Genomic DNA, 13,957 nt, shown 5'->3' with positions numbered 1-13,957 from the left:
ACTACAGCCCCTTGAATGACATCACGGTCAAGAACCGGTACCCATTGCCATTGATGTCCTCTGTGTTTGACCAGTTGCAACAAGCTAGAATCTTCACAAAGCTCGATCTCCGCAACGCCTATCACCTCATCCGGATCCGCGAGGGAGATGAATGGAAGACTGGTTTTAACACGCCCCGGGGACATTACGAGTACCTCGTCATGCCTTTCGGACTCACCAATGCCCCAGCAGTTTTTCAGGCCATGATTAATGAGGTACTAAAGGACTTTATTGATCACTTCGTATACGTTTACTTGGACGACATACTAATATACTCTCCTGACCTAACGAGCCATCGAGACCATGTAAGCCGAGTTCTGCAGCGCCTCCTGGATCATCAATTGTACGTGAAAGCGGAAAAAAGCCTGTTTCACGTCAACACTATCTCCTTCCTGGGATTCGTCGTGTCACCGGGAAAAGTAGAGATGGAGGCAGACAAGGTCAGCGCCGTGCGAGATTGGCCCACGCCGGATTCACGGAAAAAAGTCCAGCAATTCCTCGGATTCGCCAATTTTTACCGTCGATTCATTAGAAACTTCAGCACCATTGCCGCTCCCCTACACGCCTTGACCTCCCCACAAGTTCGTTTCTTTTGGACCCCGGAAGCCGAAAAGGCATTCAAAGACTTGAAACTTCGCTTCACCAACGCCCCAATCCTCAAAGTTCCTGACCCCAAACGCCAGTTCGTGGTCGAGGTGGACGCCTCGAGCATAGGGATTGGGGCAGTATTGTCCCAGCGCTGCCAGGAGGACGGAAAAACACATCCCTGCGCATTCCTCTCACGGAAACTATCCAAGGCAGAACGCAATTACTCGGTAGGAGATCGGGAGCTTCTCGCGGTAAAAGTAGCTCTTGAAGAGTGGAGACACTGGTTGGAGGGCGCCGAACTTCCTTTCGTGATCTGGACCGACCACCGAAACCTAGAATACTTACGTCAAGCTAAAAGACTCAACCCTCGACAGGCCAGATGGTCTCTGTTTTTTAACCGCTTCGTATTCTCTCTTACGTACAGACCAGGCAGCAAAAACGTTAAGGCTGACGCCTTGTCAAGAGTACACGAGTCCGAGCCATTGGAAGCCGAGCCTGAGACCATTCTGCCCCGGGACTGCATAGTCGGGGCCATGAGATGGCAAATCGAGGACGATGTCAAAGAGGCGCTGCGTAACATCACTCCCCCCACGTCATGTCCACCACGTCGACTCTTCGTGCCGGAAGAGCTAAGGTCCCAGGTAATACACTGGGCTCACACATCACGGCTATTTTGTCATCCTGGTGTCCGCAGGACCATGTATGCTGTTGCCCGGAGATTCTGGTGGCCGGCAATGGAGACCACGATAAAGGAATACGTCACTGCCTGTCCGACTTGTGCCCGCAATAAAACTTCAAATCAGTCTCGGATGGGCCTTCTCCAACCGTTACCGATCCCATCCAGACCATGGGCAGAAATATCATTGGACTTTGTGACTGGACTGCCCCCATCCCATGGTAAAACCACAATCCTCACAGTTGTTGACAGATTCTCCAAGATGGTTCGCTTCATTCCACTATCCAAGCTCCCATCCGCCAAAACTACCGCAGACATCATGATCCACCACATATTCCGGTTTTATGGATTCCCGCTACACATCGTCTCCGACCGTGGACCACAGTTCATCTCCCGTTTCTGGACGCAATTCTGCAAAGCCCTAGGAGCCAAGGCCAACCTGACGTCAGGTTACCACCCGGAGGCCAATGGACAGGCGGAAAGATTAAACCAGCAACTCGAAACGGGCCTCCGATGCCTCGTCTCCCAGAACCCGACTACCTGGAGCACTTACCTGGTTTGGGTTGAGCTCGCACATAACTCTTTACCCACTTCTGCCACAGGTCTCACCCCGTTCAAGTGTGTCCATGGCTACGATCCCCCATTCTTCGCCGAACTGGAAGAGGAGGTAACGGTCCCCTCGGTCAAAGCCATGATCCGTCGGTGCCACAAGGTCTGGTCGGCGGCCCGGACGGCGCTTCAACGCCAGGGAGACCGGGTGAAGAGGGCCGCCGACCGGAAAAGGAGACCGGCACCTGAATACCGCCCAGGCCAGCGAGTTTGGCTATCAGCAAAACACCTCAGACTCAAGGTACCATGTCCGAAGCTGGCCCCGCGATTTGTGGGGCCTTTCCCAGTAACCAAGTCCATAGGGCCTGCCGCCGTTCGACTCCGTCTGCCACGATCCCTCAGAGTCCATCCTACATTCCACGTCAGTCAAGTCAAGCCTGTCCACGAAAGCCCACTGGTGCCCTCCGAACCCAACCCGCCCCCCCCAGAGATGATTGAAGGCGGCCCCGTTTACAAGGTCAGAAAACTTTTAGATGTTCGTAATCGGGGCCGCGGGAGGCAATACCTTGTCGACTGGGAGGGGTACGGCCCGGAGGAAAGACAATGGGTCCCCTCCCGGTTCATCGTTGATCCCTCCCTCATTGACGACTTTTACGCTGAGCACCCTGACATTCCTGAGCCGGCCCCGGCCGTTGAGGGGGGGGTACTGTCACGCCGCCACCGGTGTGACGGCCATGCTTTTATTTTGGTATCCATGTTTCCTGTCTTATCCTGAAAATCTAACTCTCCTCTCACCCCAGGTCACTTGCCCTTCCTGCCGCTCACTCATTACCGGTCCCCGCCCATGATTATCACCACCTGCCACCAATCAACCCACACAATAAAAGCCACCTGCATTCTCCCCTCCGTTGCCGAAGTGTCACCGTCAGTGCATGGAAGCGTCCACAGTCCTCATGTCCTTGTTCCTGTTGCCTAGCGTTGTTGCTTTGTTTTTGTGCCTTTTCCTCCCTTTTGGAGCGCCTTTAGTTACCCCTTTTGCCTTGTGCCCTTTTTCCTCCCTAGCGGAGCGCTTTCTGTTGTCCCCAGTACCCTTTGCCTGTTTTTTCCTCCCTAGTGGAGCGCCTTTTGTTCTCCATTTTTTTCCCCTCCCTGTTCTCCTCTCAGTTTGAGAGGAGACCACTGTTGGCCGGAAATAAACCTGCTGCCTTGGTGGCCTACCTTACGCCTGCGTCTGAGTCCTACCTGACCCCGCCTTGTCATCTTTATTTTCGTCGCGTAAAATTGGATTAAAACTAAAATACAATCAGATGTCAAAAGACTAACTAAAACTCAATTAAAATTTCTTAGCAAAATTAACTCTGCTTCGAACGTTTCTTTTTTCAACTTCATCTCATCATCACTCTTTTTTAAATTATTTTATTTATTTATTTATGTATTTATTTATTTGCTCTTTAATCCACCTGAGACTTGTTATAAATCCAACACCCTTCAACCTTAACCGGATGCTTCAGAGATCCCTCCGGAGTCGTGAAGTTCTCAAGAGACCAGAGGAAGGATCAAAGGAAAGAAAGATGAAGCAAAGCAAAGTAGAACTCCAACACCAACCAGACACCAATCTCTACCCACAGAGTTACAAATTCAGAATCTTTGATTGACTCCAGAAAACCTCTAAATTCCAACAGATTAGGGAGACGAGAGACCAGAGGAAAGACTGAAGAAGGTTAGATGAAGCTGCGTGAGAGCCACAAACGACAACCTCCACCGATTCAGCGACCGGTGCCAACCCCCCCGCCCCAGCCACAGCATTTTCCTCTGGGATGAGAAAGATCGTCATCCTGAGAGATTCTTACAACTTCTCACGGCTTTCTGCCAAAGTGCATCCGATATTTTCCACTTGACTTGTGTTGCATTCTTCAGGTGGGTCCCATTGGTGGCCCACACCTTCATCATCATCATCTTGGATTCTATCCCGGACAAAGCCGCTCATTTCCTGTTTCCAGCTTTTTCTCCGCTTGCTCATTGTCTGAGTGTCACATGACGCAGCTCCCATTATTACCAACAATCGTCTGCCTCTTTCATTATTTGTACCAGCTGATGTTGAGATTTTTGGGGTGTGTCTGAGAAGGTCGAGCAGCCAGACCCCCCCTTGAGAAAATGCGTCAGCGGGTAAGTATTGGGATGCTTTCAAAAGAGCCTGCGGGTGACGGGGAGCAGCTGCACTGGGAAAATCTGCTTTCCTCGACAGTTACATCATATTTGAAACTGACCCCAATTTGGGATGTTCGAAAATCTTGCATGAGCGGGATCTCCTGTTAGTTTTAATTTTGGCTGCCATTCTTAAATTGAGTCTCAGTTTGAGTCCAATTTCAGTCACGCTTGTTACTTTTTAATCACAGTCAACCTCATCCCCTTTTTATTTAATCAATTTTTAGTTGACTATAGCATTTTAGTCTTTATTTTAGTCCAAGAAAATTTACATTTTATTAATCTATTTTAGTCAACAAAAACTGTCAACGTTTTAGTCCAGTTTCACATCAAATTTTCTCTCATCTTTTTGATGGAAAAACAACTTGACACAATTACAGTGGCTACTATGGCTCCATGCTACGTGCTAGCAAGTTAGCCAGCATTAGTCGGCGGTCGCATTAGCATTGTTGGAACATGATAGCCGTTGGATTCATGTTAAAGTTATACAGGGAGTCCTCGAGTCAAGGCGCACTCGACCTAAGGCATTCCGATTTTACAACGGTTACGCCCGGTCCGCCATTTTGGCTCCTCGTCTGCCATTTTGGCCGCAGTGTTTTCCCCTCATCCGCTATTTAGCCCTTTAGCTTGTGCTAGCGCTTGTGCACTTTTGGGAATATCCTTTTCCATCCACCTCTAAGCAGTAATGGTAAGTACAGCATCTTATTTTAATGTATTTTAGATTTTTTTTATGGAAATTATTTTGATGTAATTACTGACTTTAATGGGAAAATTCGACTTGAGTTGAAATTTGGGTTACATCGCTAGCGTAGGATGGAACAAACACAATTTTAGAAAATCACATGTTTGTCTCATTTAATTTTGTTCATGAACTCAAATACCTGTAGATTTTAGTCTAGTTTTTTATTAGGTGAAGGACATTTTCGTCTCGTCTTCGTTAGTCGACGAAAATGCATACTGATTTATCCTAGTTATTGTTTATAAGTGAGGGTTTTAGTCTAGTTTTAGTCTGGTGAAAAATGTATGTTGACAAAATTATTTTTGTTGACGAAATGAACACCATCTCCTGTTCAAATGGCCGCCGTCAAACTGTTTACAGCTAAACCAGCAGACGTTCCAACAGATTATTTCTCCTCACCCTTTGCTTCTTTTACTCAACTCATTTTGACAATTTCTAATTCTGAGGGAAAAAAAACATGCTAAGAAAATAACATTTAGCAGCAAAGACAACAAAGACAGATTGAAAAGCTTGCTCTCGTTTCTCCCATCGGACAAAACCTTCACCCAGAAAGCAAAACAAGAGAACAACGGCCCCCTCAAAGACATTTTTATTCCCCTTCATCTCAAGACGTCCGACAGCAGAGCGGAGCGGAAAAACCCCCCAAAACGACCTTGCAGGAAATGCCAAGTAAGACTTCCTCTGCATTTCATCAGGGGGGTGGAAAGCGAGGCAACATCTGGAGAGCGGAGCTGAGTGTAAACACAAGCAGACCTGCGAAAAGTCGGCTTTTGCCTCGCGGCGGGATTTGGGGGAGGAGCCTGAGGACTCGGCAATAAGTGAGTGCCAACGTCTCTGGGGCACTGAGGGAGAATTTCATCATGCAAATAAGATGGCCTTCATTTTATTTTTTTTTGCAGGGGGGGGGGCAATCAACTGCGGGATACGTCCTCAGATCGTTTAAAAAAAAAAATTAAAAAAAAAAAGAGCAATGATGATAAGATGTTGAATCGGTCAGACTACCGAATGAACAATTCTTAAACAAAAACAAAAAAACAAAAAAAAAAGCGATAAAACATTGCACGGGTGGACTGATAAAAAATAATCGACGGGTGAATCCAAATCATGGATGGATGGACAGACGGACGGACGGAAAAATGATAGATGGCCCATGGAGGACGGAGAGATGGACAGACGGACACACCAACATCAATATGCAATGGACGAACGCTGGACAAATAATGGCTCAATGGATGGACAGAGACGGATGGATGTATAAATCAAAGCAATGGATGCAGACAGATGATGGATGATGGATGAATGAATGAGTAGCTGGATCATTTGAAAGGATGAATGGACAGATGGGAAGAAACAACCAGCAGATGAATGAATGAATGAATGAACGAACGAACGAACGATCAATGGCTGGACGGACGGGTAGATGGATGAATGAATGGATGGATGAATGGATAATTCAGCAATGGATGAGCAGACAGATGATTGATGAATGAATGAAAAGTTGGATAATTTGAATGGATGAATGGACAGATGGGAAGAAACAACCAGCAAATGAATGAATGAATGAATGAATGAATGAATGCTGGACAAATGGCTCAATGGATGGACGGATGGACAGATGGATGGATGGATAAATCAAACCAATGGATGAGCAGACAGATGGAAGAATGAATGAAAGGTTGGATTATTCTAATGGATGAATGGACAGATGAGAAGAAACAACCAGTAGATGGATGGATGAATGAATGAATGAATGAATGAATGAATGTTGGACAAATAATGGCTAAATGGATGGACGGACGGACGGACAGACGGACGGATAAATCAAAGCAATGGATGAGCAGACAGATGATGGATAAATGAATGAGTGAATGAATAGTTTGATCATTTGAAAGGATGAATGGACAGATGGGAAAAAAACAACCAGAAGATGAATGAATGAATGAATGAACTAATGAATGAATGTTACTTTTGGACCAACAACGTCAATTGATTATGCAAATGATTTTTGCTCTGACTTTTGTAAATAGTATCATTTTCAAGTCTTCAGCTGTGAGAGAATAATTTTAATGTCCTTTATAAAAAATAAAAAATAAATAAATAAAAAAATAAAAATAAAAAAGGGTAACAAAAAAACTCCCAATGGGAAGAATACTTTCTTTCCAAAACAAAAAAGGTATTAATCTTCTTCAAACATTAGATTGCTGTAGTTACCTGCCACCAATTCTATTTCTATGGGCCAAGATGCTACGTCTCTCTCGCTCTCTCATCAAAATATGTGGTAAGGCGTGAAAATAAGATGAGAGCACTTGAGATGTGAAGAGTCCCGCATTTCACCCTTTTCATCACGCAATCATTTCCTGGCCCAGATCTTGAACCACAGTGCAACACCCCCAGCGTGCAGAGACACGTTCGCCAGTCTTTGTGTTGGCACGGATGTGACGGGACTGTGGTGTGGGAGGGTGGGGGGGGACACACACACCAAAGTGTGACTCAGGCCCTGACACTGTCGGGCGTCTAACATGAGCTCGAATGGAGAGTAAACAATGGACAAATACGTACTTCACTCGAGTGTTCCTTTTTCTGGAGGAGACTTGACTTGTATTCACCTTATTTGAGAATCAGAGAGCTGCACTTTCCTTCTCCTTACGTTGTCAAAATTGGTTCTTTCTTTAAAAAAATAAATAAAAATAGACGGCAATAGAGGAAAGAGGACTTTCAAAAATCTAATCTGGAAAAAACAACCAAACAGTAAACGCCATTCTCGTTAGCTAATGTTGTTGGCAACGTGATACTTTGATCGCATCAAATTCCAGCCAAGCTAGCTACATTACAACATGTCACATATCCTAATGAGATTTTTTTTTTTCTTCTTCTTCTCATTGCGGACCAGTGTTATTATAGTTTGGGAATTTTCATTTTAGTTACTTTTGATTTGGTTTTGAGTTTTGTTTTGTTTTATTTTTAAATGTAGTTTTAATTCGTTTTCAGAGTGGTGCTGTTAGTTTGAATTAGCTTTAGTTATTTAATAAATGCTTAGTTTTAGTTAAAGTATTTCAGTTTTTTTTTTTTTTAAAGAAGTGTGTATGACTTGTGAGCAGTATTTAAAAAAAACACCATGGAAGCGAAGTCATCTGAAGGTCTTTTTCTATTGGCTGCTGCTAGATGACGTCACTTCTGTGTGACACACTTTTTCACCTTATTCCGGTTAGCATTAACATGCTGTTAACATTAGCATGCTAACTTTGTATTAGCATTAGTATGCTAACTTAGCATTAGCATTAACAAGCTAACATAGCATTAGCATGCTAAGGTAACATTAGCATTAGCAAGCTAAAAGGGTTCAAATATCTATTATTTATTATCTATTTGTATTATCAAAATAAATGTTCTTATAATCATTTTTAAAATCATCCCTAAAGGCTCATGCATTAAATTAATTACCAAAGATGAAAACAAAGGACATTTTTGCTATAATTCAAGTTAAAGTTAGTTTTGTAAACATAAAATGTAGTTTGCTAGTTTTCGTTTTTTTTAAAGCATTTTCGTTTTTATTTTATTTCGCTAACGAAATTGTTTTTTTTTAATTTTAGTTTTAGTGTTTTCATTAGTTTTAGTTCACTAAAATAATCTTGGTGCGGACGCTATGAAAGTCAGTATATTGTTTTGTTTACGGTAAAGTCATTTGTCAAGTTGTCGAAATGGATTTTAAAAGTGTGCTATGATGAGCACAAGTGGTACACAGGCGCCCTCAAGAGGTAAGTGAAAGAATCATTAAATTCAATAGATGGACAATTTAAACTTCAGCATTCACATTGACTTATAATAATAAATAAATATACTTTGAAAGAATAAAGCCTCTTTCTCATATTTCATCAACTCTAACCGTTTTACCGACTGTATTTTAATGTTGGTCATTCTAGGGGTACTTTGAAAGTCAAATCATTTTGGACAGGGTTCATCATGTGAAATGCTCGAGGAGAATAGAAAGTAAAAATCCATTTTCACTTCTGTACTTAAATACATGTTGCCGTCTGTATGACCTCAAGTTAGTTTTTGTTTTTTAAAAAGCATTTTAATTTTTATTTGATTTCGTTAGCTAAATTGTTTTTTTTTAATTTTAGCTTTTTTCGTATTAACCTTGTGTGTAACCCATCATCATAATCTGCTTGCGGTGGTCATGGCTGATCAGTTCCACAAAAAACCTCGCCCACTAACCTCCCCCAAGGCCACTTGCAGGGAATCGGCGCATGGCGCGGGCGCTTACCAATCCGTCGCAGTTGCTGATGGCCACGGCGGCGCGCGGCATGTCGCTCACGCCGCCGGTGAACACGCAGTCGGCGTGCAGGCGCTCCTCGGCCGCGGCCTCGAAGTCCTCCTGCCACTCCACAGAGGCCCCGGGGCCCACCAACCTCCGGTTGGCCCTCAGCCGCAGGTGCAGCTCTTGGCCAAAGACGGTGACGTTGAAGAATAACAAGCCGGCGCCCGGCGAGGGCCGTCCGGGTGCGCCGTGGGCCGCCCTGCGGCTCCTCGTCGTCCGCTTCCTCCTGCCGCTGCTTCCTTCCTCGTCCGCGGACAGCGCGTGAGACACGAAGCGGCCACGCGAGTCGCTGCTGAACGGAACCAGCAGGCCGTAGTCGCTCAACTTGCCGGAGAGTTTTTCTGAAAGGAGATTCAAAATATCTGTCGCTTTTTGGACACTTTTGCGAGAAATAACTTGAATCTATTAGGGGGAAAAAAGTGCAGTGAATACTCGACATTCAATCCAGAATTGATTTTTATTGATTAGCAGCTAACTTACCATGTGTTCCTGCAGCGAAAGACGGCTCCAGTGTTTCCGCACCTTTTGCTGGATCTGCACCCAAATGAAATTTGGCGGAAATAAAATGGATTATTCCGTTTTTTACCTCCCCCAAGGCCTGTTCTTTCGGTAGCAGGCCACCAAAACCAAAATAACATTTTGTGGACATAAACTAGTTAACTCATTGACTCGCAGCCATTTTCACTGAAGCAAACCCCTTCGCCCCCGGCTGTTTTACTGGATTTTGACTGATTTTTCAAGATCCACAGAATAGTGTTCTTTTGCTGTAAAAAAACAAAAAACAAAAAAACAAAACATGGAACCTACCAAAAGAAAGATTAGAGTCTCTTCTTTCATTAGAAAAAAAAAGTATATTTCTATCTGTTTCCATTTTGCAACAATTAGCATTAGAATATCGCTAAGTTTCATCATTATTCACACAGCTGATTATAATTGAGGGGAAACGGCTTGTTTTCAACATGGCCATGGTTGATCTCATACTCTGCTGCCACCTGCTGGCCGTTTTTGTAATTACTACCAATGCTTCACCCGTTCCTTGCAGTCGAGGCTGCATCAAAGCCTTCTGTATGCTGTAGCAAAAAATAAATAAAAATAAAAATAAAATACCACACAAAAAAACCCCACAATGTATAAATACGTCTTTGGGATACTTAAAATCATTAAAATAGAACGTATTTATACGTTTTGGGGAGAAAATTAGTTAATGTCACTTTTGTTTATTACTAGTTAACTAGCTAATTAATGAAAGGCTGCCAACTTCACATGGCACTCCATGGATCTGCACCTTTGTCTGGGTATGATCTGAATATAGGACTGGATAGCCGACAGGCTTCTGAAGTCGCGAGGCCACCATATTGCTCCTCCCAAGAAACATTTACCTACATTTACAGTGGGCCCTATCAAAATTGGAGAATATTTAACACAGTACTTAGTAGAAACAGCATAATTTATGGTGTTTTCAAGTCTTAAATTCTGAGGACTTCAGACATTTTACAACGTGCTTTAAATACATGCATAAGTTATATGCTTGACGTTTACAGGATAAAAAAGAAAAAAGGGGGTCTTCAAAGCAGCACATAATTACCCCCCGTCTCCACCCTTATACTAATTGCCTACGAAATGTACATGTCTCATCTGTACGTACAGTCTTCCCTCGCTATAACGCGGTTCACTTTTCGCGGTCTCGCTATATCGCGGATTTTTTTTTAAGTGCAATTTTGCATATTTTTTTTACAGTAATATACCCATTTTATAAAAATTTATGAAGTTTTGAACATTATCAATGTTTGAACAAGAGAGAATGGGAGAACATGTAAATGCCTCAATGAGAAAAGTGTATAAATTGTGCGGTCGGGGATTTTTGAGCCTTAAAACATTTATAAGAGTTGTAAAACATAAAGCTAACTACTTCGCGGATTTCATTTATTGCGGGTATTTTTTGGAACCTAACCCCAGCGGAAAACGAGGGAACACTGTATACCGTATAGCTTATACAGTAGTCTGCTCGCGAGGTGGGAGGAGCAAGATGGCAGTCCTGTGACTTCAACGGCTTGCACTGGCGCGTATGGGCTATCGGCTATCCAGCCATTTATTCGGTCAGCGGATACAACTCACTAACTAATCTCTGCTAACTTCCCATAGTATCATAAATTTAAGCCCGAGATGGGCTCCCTTGTTCAGATTTGCACCAAATACTCAATTTTGTGGAAATCAGTAACTTTGCTTTTACAATGACCTCTGCCAAGGCCTGTTGGTTAACAGGCCAGAAACCAAAACCAAAAACAAGACACTGGATCAGCACCAAAATGGCATTTTGTGGACAAATAGTTAATGCTACTTTTGTGTATTCATAGCTAACTAGTTAAATAATTGACTAACCTCTGCTAACCTCCCATTGCATCCCATCAGGATCAGGACCCTTGTCTAGATTAAAACAAACTAACTAACTTCGCCCTTGCTCAGGTTAGCTAAATTAACCAGGTAAAAATGTTTGAGAACTCATTTACAAACATGACCTGGACAGTTCTCTACTAACGTCCGACTGCTCCATAAAATACATCCCCGGATCTGCACCCTTGTCTGGGTCAGCACTTAAAGTTTTGGTGTATCCCGAACTAACTAGCTTGCTAACTATAAGCTCCGCTAACTTCAGATGGAACCTTAAAATAATACCCCAAATTTGTATACTTACCCGGATCAGCACCAAATTTAAAAATTGACGGAAATATGTAAAGTAATGTTGTTTTGCAAACTCCACCAAGGGTTTGACTTTAGCTAGCATGTCATCTTCAATGCCGTCATAGCAACCAAAACAAAAACTCAAGCGCTGGATCGTCACCAAAATGTAATTTGGTGGAAATGGTCTGTCATTTTTGCGTAATTTCGCTGAGTAAGGAAACTCCGCCTAGGCTGGTTCTTTAATTAACTACAACACGGATTACAGTGAGGGAAAAAAAACAAAATAAAAAAAATAAAAAATGCACTTTGGTGGAAATTGGGTTCCATTTGTTTCACGTTTGCCCCTGAACCTTTGCCAAGGCTTGGTGACTATAACAAGTACCTGTACCTTTACCCGGAACTTACCCAACATTCAATTTCATGATTTTTTTTTCTTTTTTTGGCACAACCTTCCTGACTATAAGAAACCTCTGCCAAAGGCCTGATGAGCAAATTCTTAAAAATCATTCCACATGCTAAACAGAAAGAAAAAAAAACACACTCACCAAATGTCCTTGTAGCAAAAGAAAGATCCAGCAAAAGTTGACTGAGTGAAAAGCACATGAGAAAGTGCACGCACCCCATAGCGGAGACTTTCAAGCTCCACTTTTGTGTTGTTGTTTTGTTTTCACCGCGTACAGTCGCCAAAAGCGATCGCCCGCGATGACGCGGCGGCTCGTCCCGGCGTCCGAGTCCGCAAGTTGCGCGCAGTCTCTCGGCCTGTGATGAGCGCCTGCACAGACCGACGCTTGGCCATCCGTGTGGGGGGGAGTGAGGAGGGGGGGGGGGGGGTACCCGGCGGCGGCGGCGGGGGGGTACCCGGCGGCGGCGGCGGGGGGACGGATGACCGACGGACGGTGACGGGGCCGGCGCGAGCAAACAAACAACCGGGGAAGTTGGAAGAACGTTGCCCTTTTTGCAGTAATCCAGCGTCCGAGTTGCTGCGGTGAACTTTTCACAAAGTTAACACACTCGCTCCGTCCGGCTGCAGCACATCTGCAAGTCGTGCACGCGCCGCTGCTGTGGGACAAATGCACGCGCAAAAAAAAACAAAAAAAACAACACAACGCCTGCCTCCTATAGTCCCCTATCCGGAGAAAAACGAAAGATAACAAAGTGCAAGATAATTCAGAAGAGGGGAATGGAATTCGTTCTGTTTTTCAACTCTTTGACATACTTGGAAGCACGTGAAAACATCACTTAAAAGAATAGGACTTGCTTGCACGTGAAAAGGTTTGAACTTTCGGCGTACCACCAAAAGTCACTCGGTAGTGACCCTGAAAAGTTGTTGGGGCGGGCAAAAAAAAACAAACTTTCCCGTAATTTGGGATGCAAGTGCATCATGGACCCCCCCCCCAAAAAAAGTCTCTCAAGGAGCAAAACGTCCGAAATTGAACCGGAAGTGAGCCACTTGTTTGGTCGAATGCTGCATTCGAGGATGGTCGGAAGTCGGGACTTTTCCTAGTTTAAACCAGAAAGTGTGTACGGGAAAGAAGAGGAAAAGAAAAAAAAAAAAAAGGACCCCGACTTCAACGGCGGACTACAATGTGACGTCACTCTGAATGGCAAAACACAATTTACTCGAGTATAAAACTATATAGCTTTCTTCATTCATAAATATTCGACATAACTTCACGTATGTTGCTATCTCCCTGCACGAAATTATATGGTGAACTACTTAACTGTATGAAATGCTTATGAAATAAGATAAAAAGAATAAATGAAGCAAAATTGCGAGCAGGTAAGTTTGCTGGAGGTCAAAATGAGTTTTGAGGACCAAAATAAAAAACAATTTACCGCTTTCCGCCATTTTGGTTGTTTACTTTCGCTTCGAACCCTTCCAGGTCGGAACTGTGAAAAACCAACTGTGATATATCCGACTTCCGACCATCCTCGAATGCAGCAGAAGCTTAATTGCCATTTCAGAACTCCCACTTTGGCAAACTTTGGATGTTTTTATGTTTTGTGCTCCTTTTTTTCCCCATCCAAGAGCCATGCCTGCAGGAAGACGAGATGACATTCCGCCATCATGTAGGCGAGCATTCAATTAGAAGGCTGCATATAAGCGCTTCATGGGAATTTGGGGAAATGACTAGCTTGCGCCATCCAAGCGACCGCCGCGGGT

The 13,957-nt window shown here is 43.9% G+C and overlaps 1 protein-coding gene across 2 annotated transcripts in view; it reads right to left on the bottom strand.

Annotated features, from left to right (window-relative positions):
- Window positions 1–12,843, bottom strand: part of adamts14 (ADAM metallopeptidase with thrombospondin type 1 motif, 14) — a 43,967-nt gene extending 31,124 nt beyond the window's left edge. For both annotated transcript variants that reach the window (XM_077501982.1, XM_077501984.1), the window contains exons 1-3: window positions 12,339–12,843; window positions 9,595–9,648; window positions 9,061–9,455 (exon numbers count right to left, since the gene is read on the bottom strand). In XM_077501982.1, coding sequence (XP_077358108.1) covers window positions 9,061–9,455; window positions 9,595–9,648; window positions 12,339–12,417 — 528 coding nt within the window. In that variant the 5' untranslated portion in view covers window positions 12,418–12,843. The remainder of the gene's footprint in view (window positions 1–9,060; window positions 9,456–9,594; window positions 9,649–12,338) is intronic.
- Between the last annotated feature and the right edge of the window lie 1,114 nt (window positions 12,844–13,957).

Source organism: Festucalex cinctus, chromosome 17 (genome assembly GCF_051991245.1).
Source record: "Festucalex cinctus isolate MCC-2025b chromosome 17, RoL_Fcin_1.0, whole genome shotgun sequence".
In the NCBI taxonomy this organism is placed as follows: domain Eukaryota; kingdom Metazoa; phylum Chordata; class Actinopteri; order Syngnathiformes; family Syngnathidae; genus Festucalex; species Festucalex cinctus.
This window is presented reverse-complemented; position numbering and strand designations above follow the sequence as displayed.